Consider the following 13,364-nt stretch of genomic DNA (forward strand, 5'->3'; position numbering starts at 1 on the left):
CACACTGTGTTCTGTTGATCTTATGTGCTGCACAATAATGTTTAACATTTAGTATTTACTGTCATATTCCCATATATCATTGTGATGTTGTTTATTCTATTACTCTTGTTCTCTTCTGCTTGTCTTCTTTTTTCTTTCTCAGCAGGTGACCCAGGTGATCGATATATGCATTTTTTTCTTCTTTTTTTTCCTGCTCATTCTGTTGGTTTTTGTCTTTTGCCCCTCTCCCCCGTCCCTCTTCTCAGCTGTTTCTCTTTCCCTCTTTCTTTCTCCCCTTCTTTCCCCCAGTCAAGTCTGTCCCGTATTCAGTAAGTGAAAATAAAATGAACAATAAAAGGTGAATCAAATGGACCATTACGGCAAGGCTGGGATGGTCAATTTGGTAAAGTAAATCCGTCGGGCATCTTTCCTCGCCTTTAGACAATAATTCTGATGGCAAAAGAACCAAACGGGACAGGCAAAAAAAAAAAAAAAAAAAAGCAATATAGGAAGGAAAGAGTATCTCTTTGTTGCTGAAAAGCGTGAAATAGTTGAATGCCTTGGACACGTAATGAAAACCTTAGCTATTTCACGAAAACTTAAGCGTGATCACCATAATGTAAGAGATTTGTGGCTGAGTCAGAGCACACATGGGTTCGTGCAGATAAAGCACAATGATGAAGGTTTCTGCCGGACAAATACATCTGATTAAGATAACAGTTGCTAAAAGGCCATTACAAAGCAGCAAACACATATTTGAAGCTGCTGGTGCCTCTGGAGATTTGCAAACATCAAGGTGTAGGATCCTCCAGAGACTTGCAGTTGTGCATAAACCTTATATTTGGCCACCCCTAACCAATGCTCACAAGCAGAAACGGCTGCAGTGGGCCCAGAACTACATGAAGACTAATTTTCAAACAGTCCTGTTCACTGATGAGTGCATTGCAACCCTGGATGGTCTAGATGGATGCAGTGGTGGATGGTTGGTGGACAGCCACCATGTCTCAACAGGGCTGCAACGTCAGCAAGGACGTGGTGGAGTCATGTTTTGAGCCGGAATCACGGGGAGAAAGCTGGTCGGCCTCTTTAGGGTCGCTGAAGGTGTGAAAATGACCTCTGCAAAGTATGTGGAGTTTCTGACTGACCACTCTCTTCCATTGTAGAAAGAGAAGAACTGTGCCTTCTGCAACAAAACCATCTTCATGCAAGACAATGCACCATCTCATGCTACAAGGAACACCTCTGCATCATTGGCTGCTATCCGCATAAAAGGAGAGGAACTCGTGGTGTGGCCCCCATTCTTCCCTGACTTCAATCCTACTGAGAACCTTTGGAGCCTCCTCAAACAAAAAAGTATGAGGGTGGGAGGCAGTTCGCATCCAAACAGCAGCTCTGGGAGGCTATTCTGGCATCCTGCAAAGACATTCAAGAAGAAACTTTCCAAAAACTCACAAGTTCCATGGATGCAAGAATTGTAAAACTGCTATCAAATAAGGGGTCCTACTTGACCTGTTAAGATGTTTTTGATTGAAATAGCTTTTGATTTCAGTAAAATTGATCTACTAATGCTGCAAATTCAACAAATGACCATTTTCAATTCTCCACAACCTATAAAATGCTTTGAAACTCTGTGTGCGTAATAATTTGGAACAGTGCATTTTAAGTTTTTTATTTTTGAAAAAGATACTGTGTTCATTGGGAGTTTTGATCAGTAACATTTGAATTATACTCTAATGGTGGATGACACAAAAATTATGCTGACTCATTTGAATCGACTATTTAAAAAAAACAGAGAAAAATATCATTTGCATAATAATTTGGAACACGGTGTAATGATGTGTGCAAAGGAGGCAAAATGTACAGTTTTAGCAGTGACATATCTTAAATTTGAAATGCCACAATAAATATAGTACTGTGCAAAAGCATTTAGCCACCTCTTGTTTCTTTATATTTGTTACCAAGTTGCTAGAGTTTCCTGTCATGTTAAAAGTTGTCTTGAGTAACAGTTCTCCAGGCTTTCTGATGGTCTTTCAAAGTTTTTCTTTGGACATTGCCTGCTTTTTCACTCATTGTCAGTTCACTCTTTGTACCTGACCATTTTCAGAGGTATGCTTTTGTTTGATTTTGGAATACTAAATACTGACCTAAGAGTCATTAAAGCATGAAAAAGGCACCAAACTTACTGTAAAAGAACAGTGTTGTCTACAAATAACTGGCAATATAGCAAAGAACCAGTTCTTTAAATTACCAGAAACCTGTCAAAAAAACATATAATTGTTCCAATTTCTTAGGTTGAATGTATGAAAAATAACCAAAGACAACAATGTCACAGGGATAATATAACATTTCAAAATGGCAAATGTGCCAACAAGGTGATTTCCAAAGACTTATAAGCTGAAAAAGTGGCCTGTCTCAGGATGGTGTAAGAGTTTCTTTAAAAAAAATTGAAAAAACTGGACAAGTATGGGAAAAAGGAAGAAGTGGTCGATCTAAAAAAAACCCAAAAACCCTTGTATACAGCAGATGAACAGTATCTGAGAGTCATATTCTTAAGAAAAAGGAAGAAAATCCAGCAAAGACACACGATTTGAGAGAGACATCTGGCCCTTTTGTTGATTCACTGTTCGGTGAATCCTCATCAGAAATAGTGTTAGTGGAAGGATGGCATGAGGACGTCATTCCTAAGGAAGGGAAACAACGAGGTATGCCAAATTACACAAGAACTGGAGTGAAAATCGGTGGCAACAGATTTGTAATTTGACATTTTTGGTTCAAATTACTGTCATTGTCATCGGGCACCAATACTTCTTTTACAGATGAAGCCGTGCCTTGACGTACAGCTATCCACATTCTGGTATCCCATTTTTCAAGTCTCCAAGTAATCCTGCAATCCTGCAGCCAAATATTGCACTCAGTTTTAGGATTAGATTCAAAAATATAACTGCTGTACACAATATACAGTTGGTTTATTTTCAGTATGTTAATATTCATATGTATGTGTCAAATGTCTGATATAGAAATGAAAGAAGTAGAAGTAATAACTAATAATTTATAATTTTTAAATGTAATCTTTACAGACAGAGAAAAGTATACTTTTTTTAACATTAGAAGTATATTACAACACGGCTCCTACTACTCACCTTGCTCAACTCGCTGATGATTGGAACCAAATTTCCTCTTTGGCTTTTATGACCTGGAACCCTGCCAGTCTTTGTGAGTCCCCTCAACAAAGTTGTAGCACTGTGTAAACAAAATAAGTTTAGGGATTTTCTGTTGTAATTACAAAGGGACGCTTACTGGAAATGGATATGAGAAAATGTTTTACTGGAACAGATTTAAGTCTCTGTCCTTGAAGTGGAGGAAAACCCCTTCTCTTGTTCCTAAATGACGACCTCGGAAAAAGAGGAAATATGAGAACCGTCTGGACTGAACCTACACATGTTCGCTCTTTTTCTTCAAATCGCTTAGAAACACGCTATTTAACATCATGAAAGTCCTGGTTACGGTCTGGAATAAGGTTATGGTTAGGGCTAGGGATAAGGTTAGGTTTAGGGCTGGAATACAGGGCTGGAACGTCTATTACCGCGGGAGCGTCATTGCACTGGATTCCAGCCATAACCCACCGCGTACCATAAGAACGCCGAAGGTCTCCTTTCGCGTTCCTCAGGAACGCCGCGGGACGTGACAAAACGTCGACATGTTACGCCTCGGGAGTGAGAACGCTCTGGGGGCATACCAAATAAAAAAAAAAACAAACCTCTTTAGCACAGGCCCTATTCACTTGAAATTCTTGAGCAATAATGCGTTTCATTTTAACGTCTGTGATTAATGAAAATAAGTATTGGTACCGTGAATGTTCAATGTGTTTTAGACTATCTCTGTATTAGACTCACCCATGCAGTTGTTACTGAATGGCCAGTATTTTTTATAATATTTACCTAAATGATTCATCCAAATTCACGATCATGCCGATGTGGTACTGTCCTTCTGTATCAGTCTAAATATAAACAAAGAGAACCAAGTGAACAGCAATTTTGCCATTATGTAGTATTTCAAGCCAAATGAAAACAGCAGTGGCAGTGCTAACAAGCTAATGGTCACCATCTTGGTTTACCATGCTGACGTTTATAAGTACAGCTAACTGAACCAAACTAATGGAACTAAAACAATAAGCACACAAATTGCAAGCTAATACATCAGGTCTACCTTCTGGCACCATAACTTTGAAGTACCTTAAGTAGATCATGGCACCTATTTCCCATTTCCTAGCAAATTATAAAGAAATGAGAGGTGGTGCAAGACTTATAGAATAGAATACCTTTTATTGTCACTATACACATGTACAATGAGATACAGAGCATCTCCCACTCACTGCAGACATGATTATGCTGTTGTGTAGCACAGTATTCTACCTTAACCTTACAATTAACTCTCCCTTACTGTCATGGTCCTGGGTCATTTTGACCCAGTGTTCTTAGTTTTCCTGTAGTTTTGTATTTTGTTCCTTATGTCCATTGGATTGTTTGGTTTGGTATTTGGATTCCCCCTGTGTCCATGCTTTTATTGTGGTGTTTGTTCTGGTACCGTGTTCCCGTCCTTTGTGTTCTGTGTTCTCCTCATCCCCTCGTATTCATCCTTGTTCTCTGCCTCTCTCTCTCTGTGCTCATCTCTGTGTACTGTGTTGTGTTTAAGGTCCACATCTTGGTGTCAGTATTTTCAGTTTCGTGTCCTCCCTGCTCAGTCATGAGTAATTGTCTTCAGCTGTGTTCCCCGTGTGTTCCCACTTCCCTCGTTACCTTCTGTGTATTTATGTCAGTGTCCCTTTGTTCTGTATTGCGTCGTCCCTCTAGGTTGTGTGGATTTACCGTGTCTTCCCAGCGCTTCAGCTTTAGTTGCTCCCAGTATAGTTTTTGTATGACTTCTTATGTTCCTGTTAATAAAGACCTGCCTTTGAGTTCATCCCTAGAGCCGTGCATTTAGGTCCTCTCTTGCCTTCACACAGCCGCCGCATGACACTTACCATTAACTTACGAACAGTTGAAGGCCTTACTGTAGATTTAATATCGGAAAAAGACAGATAAATACATACATAAATAAATAAACACATATATACATAGTCTGTTTGACTTAATATTATAAAAACAACCACGTCAAGACATGAAACACACAACAGACCAAAAATAGATGTATGATAAAAGCTAGATGTTAGAAGAAGGATTATAAAATCACCAAAGATATTTCAAAGCATTCTGAGAGACAAGAAAATATATCTCTATGTTTTTTATTAACACAATCCATTGATTACTGACAAAGTGGATGCTGCTATCCTTAAATCCACCCAGAACAAAGAAACACAAAACAGAAAAACAGAGAAAGTTTATAGCAACCCGTGTAGTGGAAGCCGACAGAACCCAGGGCATCAAATCCAGAGGCACATAAGTGCATAAAAGTTGCCAGTGCTCTGGTGACTGCAATGCTCATTAACTACTCAGTTACAGAGTTACATTCATTTTCTTCTACTCATCCAATTCAGGATTGCACGGGAGCTGGAGCCTGTCCCAACCATATTCAAACCTAAGAACACTGTGTCACAGTATCCTCTGCCAGGCACGGTGGCTCCATCATACTCCGGGGCTGTTTCACTGCCAGTTCTACTAGTGCTGCCAGTACATGTGGTACTAACTAATAATCAGAATTTCTGAATTATCTTTCTTCTTTTGCAAACACAAATACTTAACAACAATATTTAAAGCATGAAGAAATTATGCACAATATGGTAAAAAATGAAGACACCCTTCAATGCTAAAGCACATTTTAGCCTTTGTAGGTTGCTGCACCCACAATTTCTACCTTGATATTCCTTTCAACAGTGGTCACCCTGAGTCCCATGTATCCTCCAGTGACTCCAAAGTCCTGAACCTTTGAAGATCATGACATTTCTCTCATTGCACTTGCCCCAGTTTAAAGGCAGGTCCTGGTCTTTTAGGCCAAAGACCAGCAGCATCTTCACCCAGTGAAGGTGAAGTGTATATCATATATAGATATATTTAAATTCATTTAAAAGCCTAATATCCACCAAAAAATAAAAAATCTGAAGTGCCTATATCAGCAGTGATGCAGAGGTCTTGAAGGACACAAAGGGACACAGCAATTTTAAATAAGGTAACGTTATTCTCAGTGTGTGGTTTGCTGTTAGTGGCAAACGAGGCTGTAAGAGAGATTTCCCAATTTCCAGTCAAGGGGAGATGGGGTCTGGTACGTGCCAAGGTGTGTGACATGGAGGAACGGTAACACAGAGACACAGTACCTTCCCCTCTGAATCACCCTGAAAAATATCATGTCATTTACACCTGGTCAAATGCCTGCAAGGTCTACAAGCTTTTTGCAGACTTTTTTGGCAGGGTAGGCAAGAAGGGAAACAAACTGATCTCTCCATTCATCAAGAAAATGAAAGTCAACTTTGAAGGTCAGGTAGAAGTTTAAATGTTTGTAAAAAAAAAAAAAGAAAAGAAAGAGAGATTACATTTTTCAAGGGTAAAGATATTGCCGTTGTCATTGTTTTGTAACTGTTCTGAAGTAGCCATTGCATTATGGTTAAAGAAACACAGACTGTGTTATACAAGACTAAATTTGAAGATCTTTCATATGTCAGAAGATTTGGCAGAACAGATATGAGGAAACAAGGGTATAATGAGGTTTGTTGGACTTTGCTGATGTGATGGGTTTTGCAGGATAGCACTTCTCATGAGGCTTTGGGTGAACAGTACAGCGATGATATGTTTCAGCATACTTATATGACAAGAGGAAATCCTGCTCCCTATTCAGGGAAATGAGGGACAATATGGCCACTTTGGCCTCAAACTGCAAGAATTCCCGTTAATACTTATTAACTTACACGGTAAGTTATAAGTAGCGTGAAGAGCATATAATGGAGGTGGGTTGCAATGCGGATTGCAGGAACAGTGAGTGAATTCAATCTTGGAAGGACCTAGGTGGCCAGTGGCTTCAAACCCATTTGTTGTGAGGCAATGGTGCTAACCCCGATACCACTACAACTTTAGGAAGATGAACACAAAAAGTCAAATATATGCCCCATATATGTGTAGTGGGTAAATGTCCTTACTATCTTCTAGATAGAAATATCAAAGGAGTGGATATAAGAGACGAAAACATATGTTATGGGATTTAAACCCTAAACAACAAATAGAGGGTTTAATAAAAATGTTACATTATTTTTCTTTATGTGTGCACTGTAGTCACATCTTGATTGGTTGAGTTAAAACTCACGATACTAATGATTGGAAGCAAAATTACAAAACCTGCTATTGTCCAAGTACCTGAGTGTAAACTGCAGTGGGCATTATGTCATTAAAATATAGTACCTACTGTATGCTATTGGTATTTTTTCACGTTAATGTCTTGTGTTACTTTATTTAATTTGTTTTGGTTCTGCAACTTTGTCTATTCAGAAAATGATAATTGTCACAAAAGTGCTGTGTCAGTGCTGTATTAATTTACTTTACACTTTTCAGTGTAGTCATTGTTTCAGTGAACAATGACTGCCCTGTCATTGTTCTTGTGTGTGATGAAGTTGTTTTTGCAGAAGAATAACAGGAAACCCCTGCTCTTGAGGATTTAGAAAAAGATCAGATGAATTACAAGGAAAAACATTTATGCAGAGTTTTTTTTAAAATTCCTAAAAACATACATGGGAGGTCAGTGCCAGTGAATTTTGTCTGCATAAAAAATATTTCACAAGTCAAAGTTGCAACATATTTTATGAGTTTCTTTATTAAGTTGACCAAAATATATGTATCAGTGACACAATCTCACACCAGTTTTTCTTTTTGTATAGAAACTTAGCCAAAAAAACAACCTAATATAAACAACATGAATTTATGCTTTTACATATTCACCGCACTTTATGATTGTAGAAAAATCATTACATTACAGGTACATTTCCAAAGTGCCATTCTTGTTTTAAAAAAAGTATATTTGGACATAACATGACAACAGTCACTCGACATGTAGTTTCCATTGCCTAAGAGCTCCCTTTTGGCCTGTGAAAATTACCATCATGCATTTTGTCACATGCACAAATTCATACTTGGTTTGACTGCACCAGCTGTGAATTGTGAATCCATCATGAAGTCTGAGAATGAACTTTTTCGTAAGTTATTCAATATTACGTTATCTTAAAAAATACCAGGGTTTAAGTGCCATTTGTACCATTAAAACTTAGGTGTAATAACAGAAAATCACTGTGGCATCACAATCTAGAAAAATGCTTGAAAATTACAATATATTAATCCCAGTCTTATAAATTTGAACATTTGAGCTAGATTTTTTTCTTAGCTTTTTCAATAATTGTCTTCTAGTTAAACAGGTTTTTATTTAGCGTGATGCCAGATTTGATGAACATATTACATATTGTTCTTCTACTCCTCACTAAAACATCATATATTCAATGCTCGGCCTGTTATTTGGTGTAAACATCTGGTATGAACTCTCTTGGCAATAACTACTTGAGAAGTCCTTTTGTTCTTTTAGTACTTAACCTATTACTTGACTCGTTTTAAGAAGTGCCGGTGCAGCCACCATCTGAATCAATACATTCTGTGTTTGTGTCAAACCTTTGCTTTAACCACCTCTTTTAAGGCAGTTGAGTAGCTGTGCATGACACATGGTTCAAAAACAAATCTCATTTCAGTCTTTGTTTAGCCAGTTTCCTTTTGATTGGCTGCCCTTTATAAACCAAAGGTTTAAACAGCATGTAGGTGGGGCTTCTGTGCTCACAGGCAAAGCTAAGTGCCTGAGACGATCATATAAGTGATATGGACTCTCTATAATGCCATGGAGAGCCATAGAAGACATAAAGCTGTCTGAAACAGAGTGTTTAGAGCAGTCTGAAGCCATCATCTACAAATTTGGCTGTTTAAAATGAGCACCCACTGTCGTGACAGTATTTAATGTATATATGACAGAAAATAAGGAAAAGCTTGTTTGCCCTTGAATGCTGGTCTCAAAAAAACATCCTCTCTGTGTTGAAGACCTTCAACTTGGTCATAAAGTTGAAGTAGATGAAGGCCAGCGAGACCAACAAGTTCTTCATCAGATAGAGGATGGGCGTAACAAAGCCGAAGAAGGCAATGAGGCCAACGCGCACAAAGAAGAAGGGTAAATCCTGCAGGGCTACTCCTAGGGAGGAAAGCAGGGGGCTGTGGGGCATGACCACCACACGCAAGCATGATAGGTAGCTGAAGATATAGATGGGAAACACCCAGCCTGAGTAGTAGACCAGAGGATGTCCTGCCACTCTCACCATCTCCACCGTATCCATCCAGAACATAAAGCTGTCCACAAACACGTCTGCACGGGCATCAGTGGCGCACAGGAATCTCAGAGGCCCAGTGTATGCATAGGGAGATATGTGGTACGGTGTGGTGCTTCCTGATGGTTCACTCAATCCAGACATGCCATATGGCCTCCCATTGTTACCTGGTATGCCCGGTAGCGTCCCATTGGTCTCTGGTCGAGCTCCTGCTCCGTTCTGGCTCCTGTCATTGAGCTGGTTTGCTCCTGGTTGCATAGGAGTGGGCACACCTTGCCTGTGCACAGCTGGCCCTGGCACAGCTGGAGTGATAGGTGTTACTGGTGCTACTTGTTCCACATGTGTGAGGACAGTGGAAGGGATGTCAGCATCTCTTTCGGTGTCATTAGCTGGAGAGAAGAAAAAGAAAACACAATATCTTGGATTATATTTACTTAAGCTGTTTATCATCAAGTGGTGTCGGCCCAGATTTACAAAGAGACAGCTGAAGGCTATCAGACAAATAATGTGGCTCACAGATATAAACATTAATCTGCTGTTTAGACAGAGGCAATAAATCAAGAGATCGCTCATTCAAACGATTTGGGCTTTGAAGAAATTCATATGAACTGTTTTATCATGTGGTTTTTAAGAAAATATATTTCCCTACTTCTGCCATGTCAGATTCAGAAAAATGTAAAAATATATCCTGCTCATTTCCTCATTTTGGATAAGTGAGAAATGAAGCAGTCCAAAGAAATATCCTGCTCATTTCTTCATTTTGCTCGAGTGATGTATAGAAATGTTCACAGTGTGTTTGCAGTTGCCTCCAAGCTCCTGCAATGCAAAACCCAGCATACTTTACTATACAAGTCTGCAGCAGAAAGTTCAGGATCTACAGCAGTCAAAGAGTGATTTGTGTAATGTGTTGAGAGAGCTGCGCTCACCCTGGCCGGTCAGCCTGCAGTGTCGTATCCTCTCCACAACGTCAATGCAGATGAGCGAGAAGAGGACTAGTGACACGGGGAGCTCAGTGAATGTATCGTGTTTCAGGTTGTTATTTATCTGAACCTGGATAAACAACCGTAAAATTGTTAGCCTGACTGAGTACTGTAATTATTTACTCACTTTTAATCTTTACAGAGCCCACTGGTTCACCTCAATGGTAATAAACATTTTGGGATTTGTCACTTGCAGCGAGGGCATTTGACACAGCCCTAAACAGACGAGTTGCTCATCTTAGCAGAATTTATGGTTCTTATGTTGAAGCCACTAGATAAGCAAAGGTCAAAAGGTTTGCTTAAGCTTTAAAGAATGCCACAAAAAAGGGCAAATAAGGTCTGGGCTGTAGCCAGTTAGGAAGTGAAAATGTGCCTCGTGGACATGATTTGACAAGGACAGCATGGACAGGAAGAGGAACCAAGCTGCTTATCAGTAGCTCCTTATCCATAAGGCTAGATAGTCCTCTCCTGAGATCCATAAGGATTCTCACAGCTCATCACATTTGTTTCAGTGATACTGTGAATCCTGTCATACACCATGTTCCCAAACACAATGTTGTAATAGATATATGTTTAAGTTAATAGCAACTTCTTTGGAGTATAAACACAATCACCCAACATGACTACAAAGGATCTACAATTACAGGTTGAGTCATGTTACAAGTATAGCAACATACAGGTCAAAGTTCATGATCAGAGCAGAGATAAACCTGATATGACAAATGAAAGCAGTGAGAAACAATCTGTTGGGTGTTGTACCTCAGAGCTGGCAATGAGAAAGGCAAAGCAGGGTAATGTGGATAGGATCACATAAACAAGGGTCACTGGCCTCCTGATATAAAGACAAAAAAAGGGCAAGAAAGAAAACAAGGGAGGAAGTTAAAGTCAGTGACAGGAATTGCTAAAGCCTGGTATTAACCAGCCAAGTTCTGTCCAAACCAGTCACAGGCCAGTTCAGCCTCAAACCAGCTGATCATGTCTCGGTCCCGTAGGACAGCACTGGGATCCCAGCTGCTGAGCATACACAACTCGGACCAGTTCTCAATCTTCATGTCTGAGAAACTCACCACTTCTTCCTCCCTATGAGAAATTTCTTCTTCATGAAGACCATATACTTCAGGGGTACCCAGACCAGCAGGGCAGTGGAGGTCACATAGGCAATAGAGGAGGCCACGATCAACCAGTAGGCAGTGCTGCCGTCTCCGGGGGGTTGTGCTGATGTTTTGACCTTTGCAACGATGACAGCAAACCTCTGCATGACGATGAAGAGTGGCACGCACAGGCCTGCAAACTGCAGCACCTCGCACAGGGCAAACTTCACCGTCCTCCCTGAGCCCATCCTGTGGCAGCTCACAAAAAGAAAAAGAAGGGAGGGAGACAGGGGCTGTTGTCGCAGTGAGGCGACCCCTGTCCCTCTGAGGGCTGGTCAGGCCTCGGACCTCTGCATTGTCTGCCTCCACTAGCATTTTCCACACACCACAGCCCTGGCTCTCTGCTCACCCAACTGCTTACACTGCACTAGGCATTGTGTGCCTTGGCGTGGCGGTGATGTGACCGGCCCTTTGCTCTCTTTTGATACAACGTACAAACAAAGTTCGTCTAACTTTACACCCTGAAGGACATGCATGTGACACAGCAATCGCTTTGGGGCAATCCGAGGTAAAAACAGCATCTCAGCCAGTGTTTTTCAGGCTTATCACATCACAGTCCACACAGCTTTAATGATGTGTACCTTGTATTCTTCCTGGGAATTCTCCAACTATAAGAAACACAAGTTAATTACTCCCACAGTATAATCAGCATCCCAGGACTACTGGCTGTAACCCAAGAAACAAGATACCACTAAAAACACATCGACTCCTCTCATGCTTATATATCACCATCTAGTGGCAAAGTGTTCTAACTGCAAAATTTTGGAATCCACACTGTTTTGTAACAATTGCAAATGCATTCGTGCTTTGAAATTGCTGTCAGTTCAACATGTTATTGTTCATCAAATTCAGGCGCTTGATTATGATTTGTTGCATCATAATAATAAGCGACATGAGACTTTTTTCCCCACCAAAGCCCAGCTAGAACTTTACCAGTCAAAAGCATTCATGAAGTAATTTTATCTGTCTTTGGTTCTAAAGCCATCAAGCCACAGTATCTGCTATGCCACAGACCAATATCGCTGCATAAAAGTGACGACGGAGTAAAAATGTTGCTGAATTGTTTAGACTTGTGTCTGCAAAACCCACACAGCTGGACATTGTGCCATTGCTGTCTTCAGACGTGTGAACACTTGATCAAGTAACTGGATCAGGATTAGATAATCTGGACTATATTCAGTGCTGTCTTCGGTTTGCACACATTTCTACGTGGTGTCATTAGAAGAGCTAATTTTAGATTCTGCATCGACGTGGTTTCTGAAGCAGTTCCTTCATGAGAGCACAACTCAGTCCAGTACAGGCTGATACCTGTATACTCCCAAGCAATTACAGTCCTGTGCAATACCAACGAAATTTGAAACGATTCAAAATGTTGTATCTTAATAATTTAAGTACTTCATCAAATTATTGATTATCAACAATAAATAAAGAAACTGTGAAAAGACTAGACTGAAAGTACAGACCCCAGAGCTCAAAGTCAGTAAAACTGTTTTTTATTTGCATTTGTATAGGATTTTCTTAAAATCCTGAAGATCAAGGCTCACATAGCAGATAGCAGATACAGTCGCTATCTAATCAGGGCTGGTTTTGGCAACTTGCCCCATTGGAGTATGTCAAAATGTGCTTGACATGTGGTGAAACTGTGGCCTGTCAGTCAAGGCCAAATGTATGATACTGCAAATTTTGGTATCCATACTTTGGTAATACCAAGTAAATACAAGGCCAGTGTTGCCGATACCAATAGTGTTACTGAGACTCATGTAGGGGTTATGTAGGGGTGAACAGTGTGTTATGATGACATGAATCATCATCAGTTTTTAACTTCTGATCACATTTTAATTACCACTAAATCACTTTGATTTATTACATCAATAATTAGTTAATAAAACTAATAAACTAATTTGAGGTATACTGAACACAATT

At 40.0% G+C, this 13,364-nt stretch overlaps 1 protein-coding gene and 1 long non-coding RNA gene across 2 annotated transcripts; both read right to left on the minus strand.

Annotated features, from left to right (window-relative positions):
• Positions 1-1,544: 1,544 nt before the first annotated feature.
• Positions 1,545-4,737, minus strand: LOC143420515 (uncharacterized). The gene is made up of 5 exons (XR_013100347.1): positions 4,564-4,737; positions 3,918-3,976; positions 3,120-3,219; positions 2,760-2,871; positions 1,545-2,660 (listed from the first exon to the last, which is right to left on the minus strand). It is a non-coding gene; the product is annotated as an uncharacterized LOC143420515 (long non-coding RNA).
• Positions 4,738-7,787: 3,050 nt separating this feature from the next.
• LOC101479589 (transmembrane protein 236) lies at positions 7,788-11,671 on the minus strand. Its single transcript, XM_004546865.3, has 4 exons — positions 11,358-11,671; positions 11,050-11,122; positions 10,237-10,360; positions 7,788-9,699 (listed from the first exon to the last, which is right to left on the minus strand). The coding sequence occupies exons 1-4, from the start codon at positions 11,627-11,629 to the stop codon at positions 9,002-9,004; spliced, it is 1,167 nt and encodes a 388-aa protein (XP_004546922.3). The 5' UTR covers positions 11,630-11,671; the 3' UTR covers positions 7,788-9,001.
• Positions 11,672-13,364: the final 1,693 nt, after the last annotated feature.

This window comes from Maylandia zebra, linkage group LG9, assembly GCF_041146795.1.
Source record: "Maylandia zebra isolate NMK-2024a linkage group LG9, Mzebra_GT3a, whole genome shotgun sequence".
Classification (NCBI taxonomy): Eukaryota; Metazoa; Chordata; class Actinopteri; order Cichliformes; family Cichlidae; genus Maylandia; species Maylandia zebra.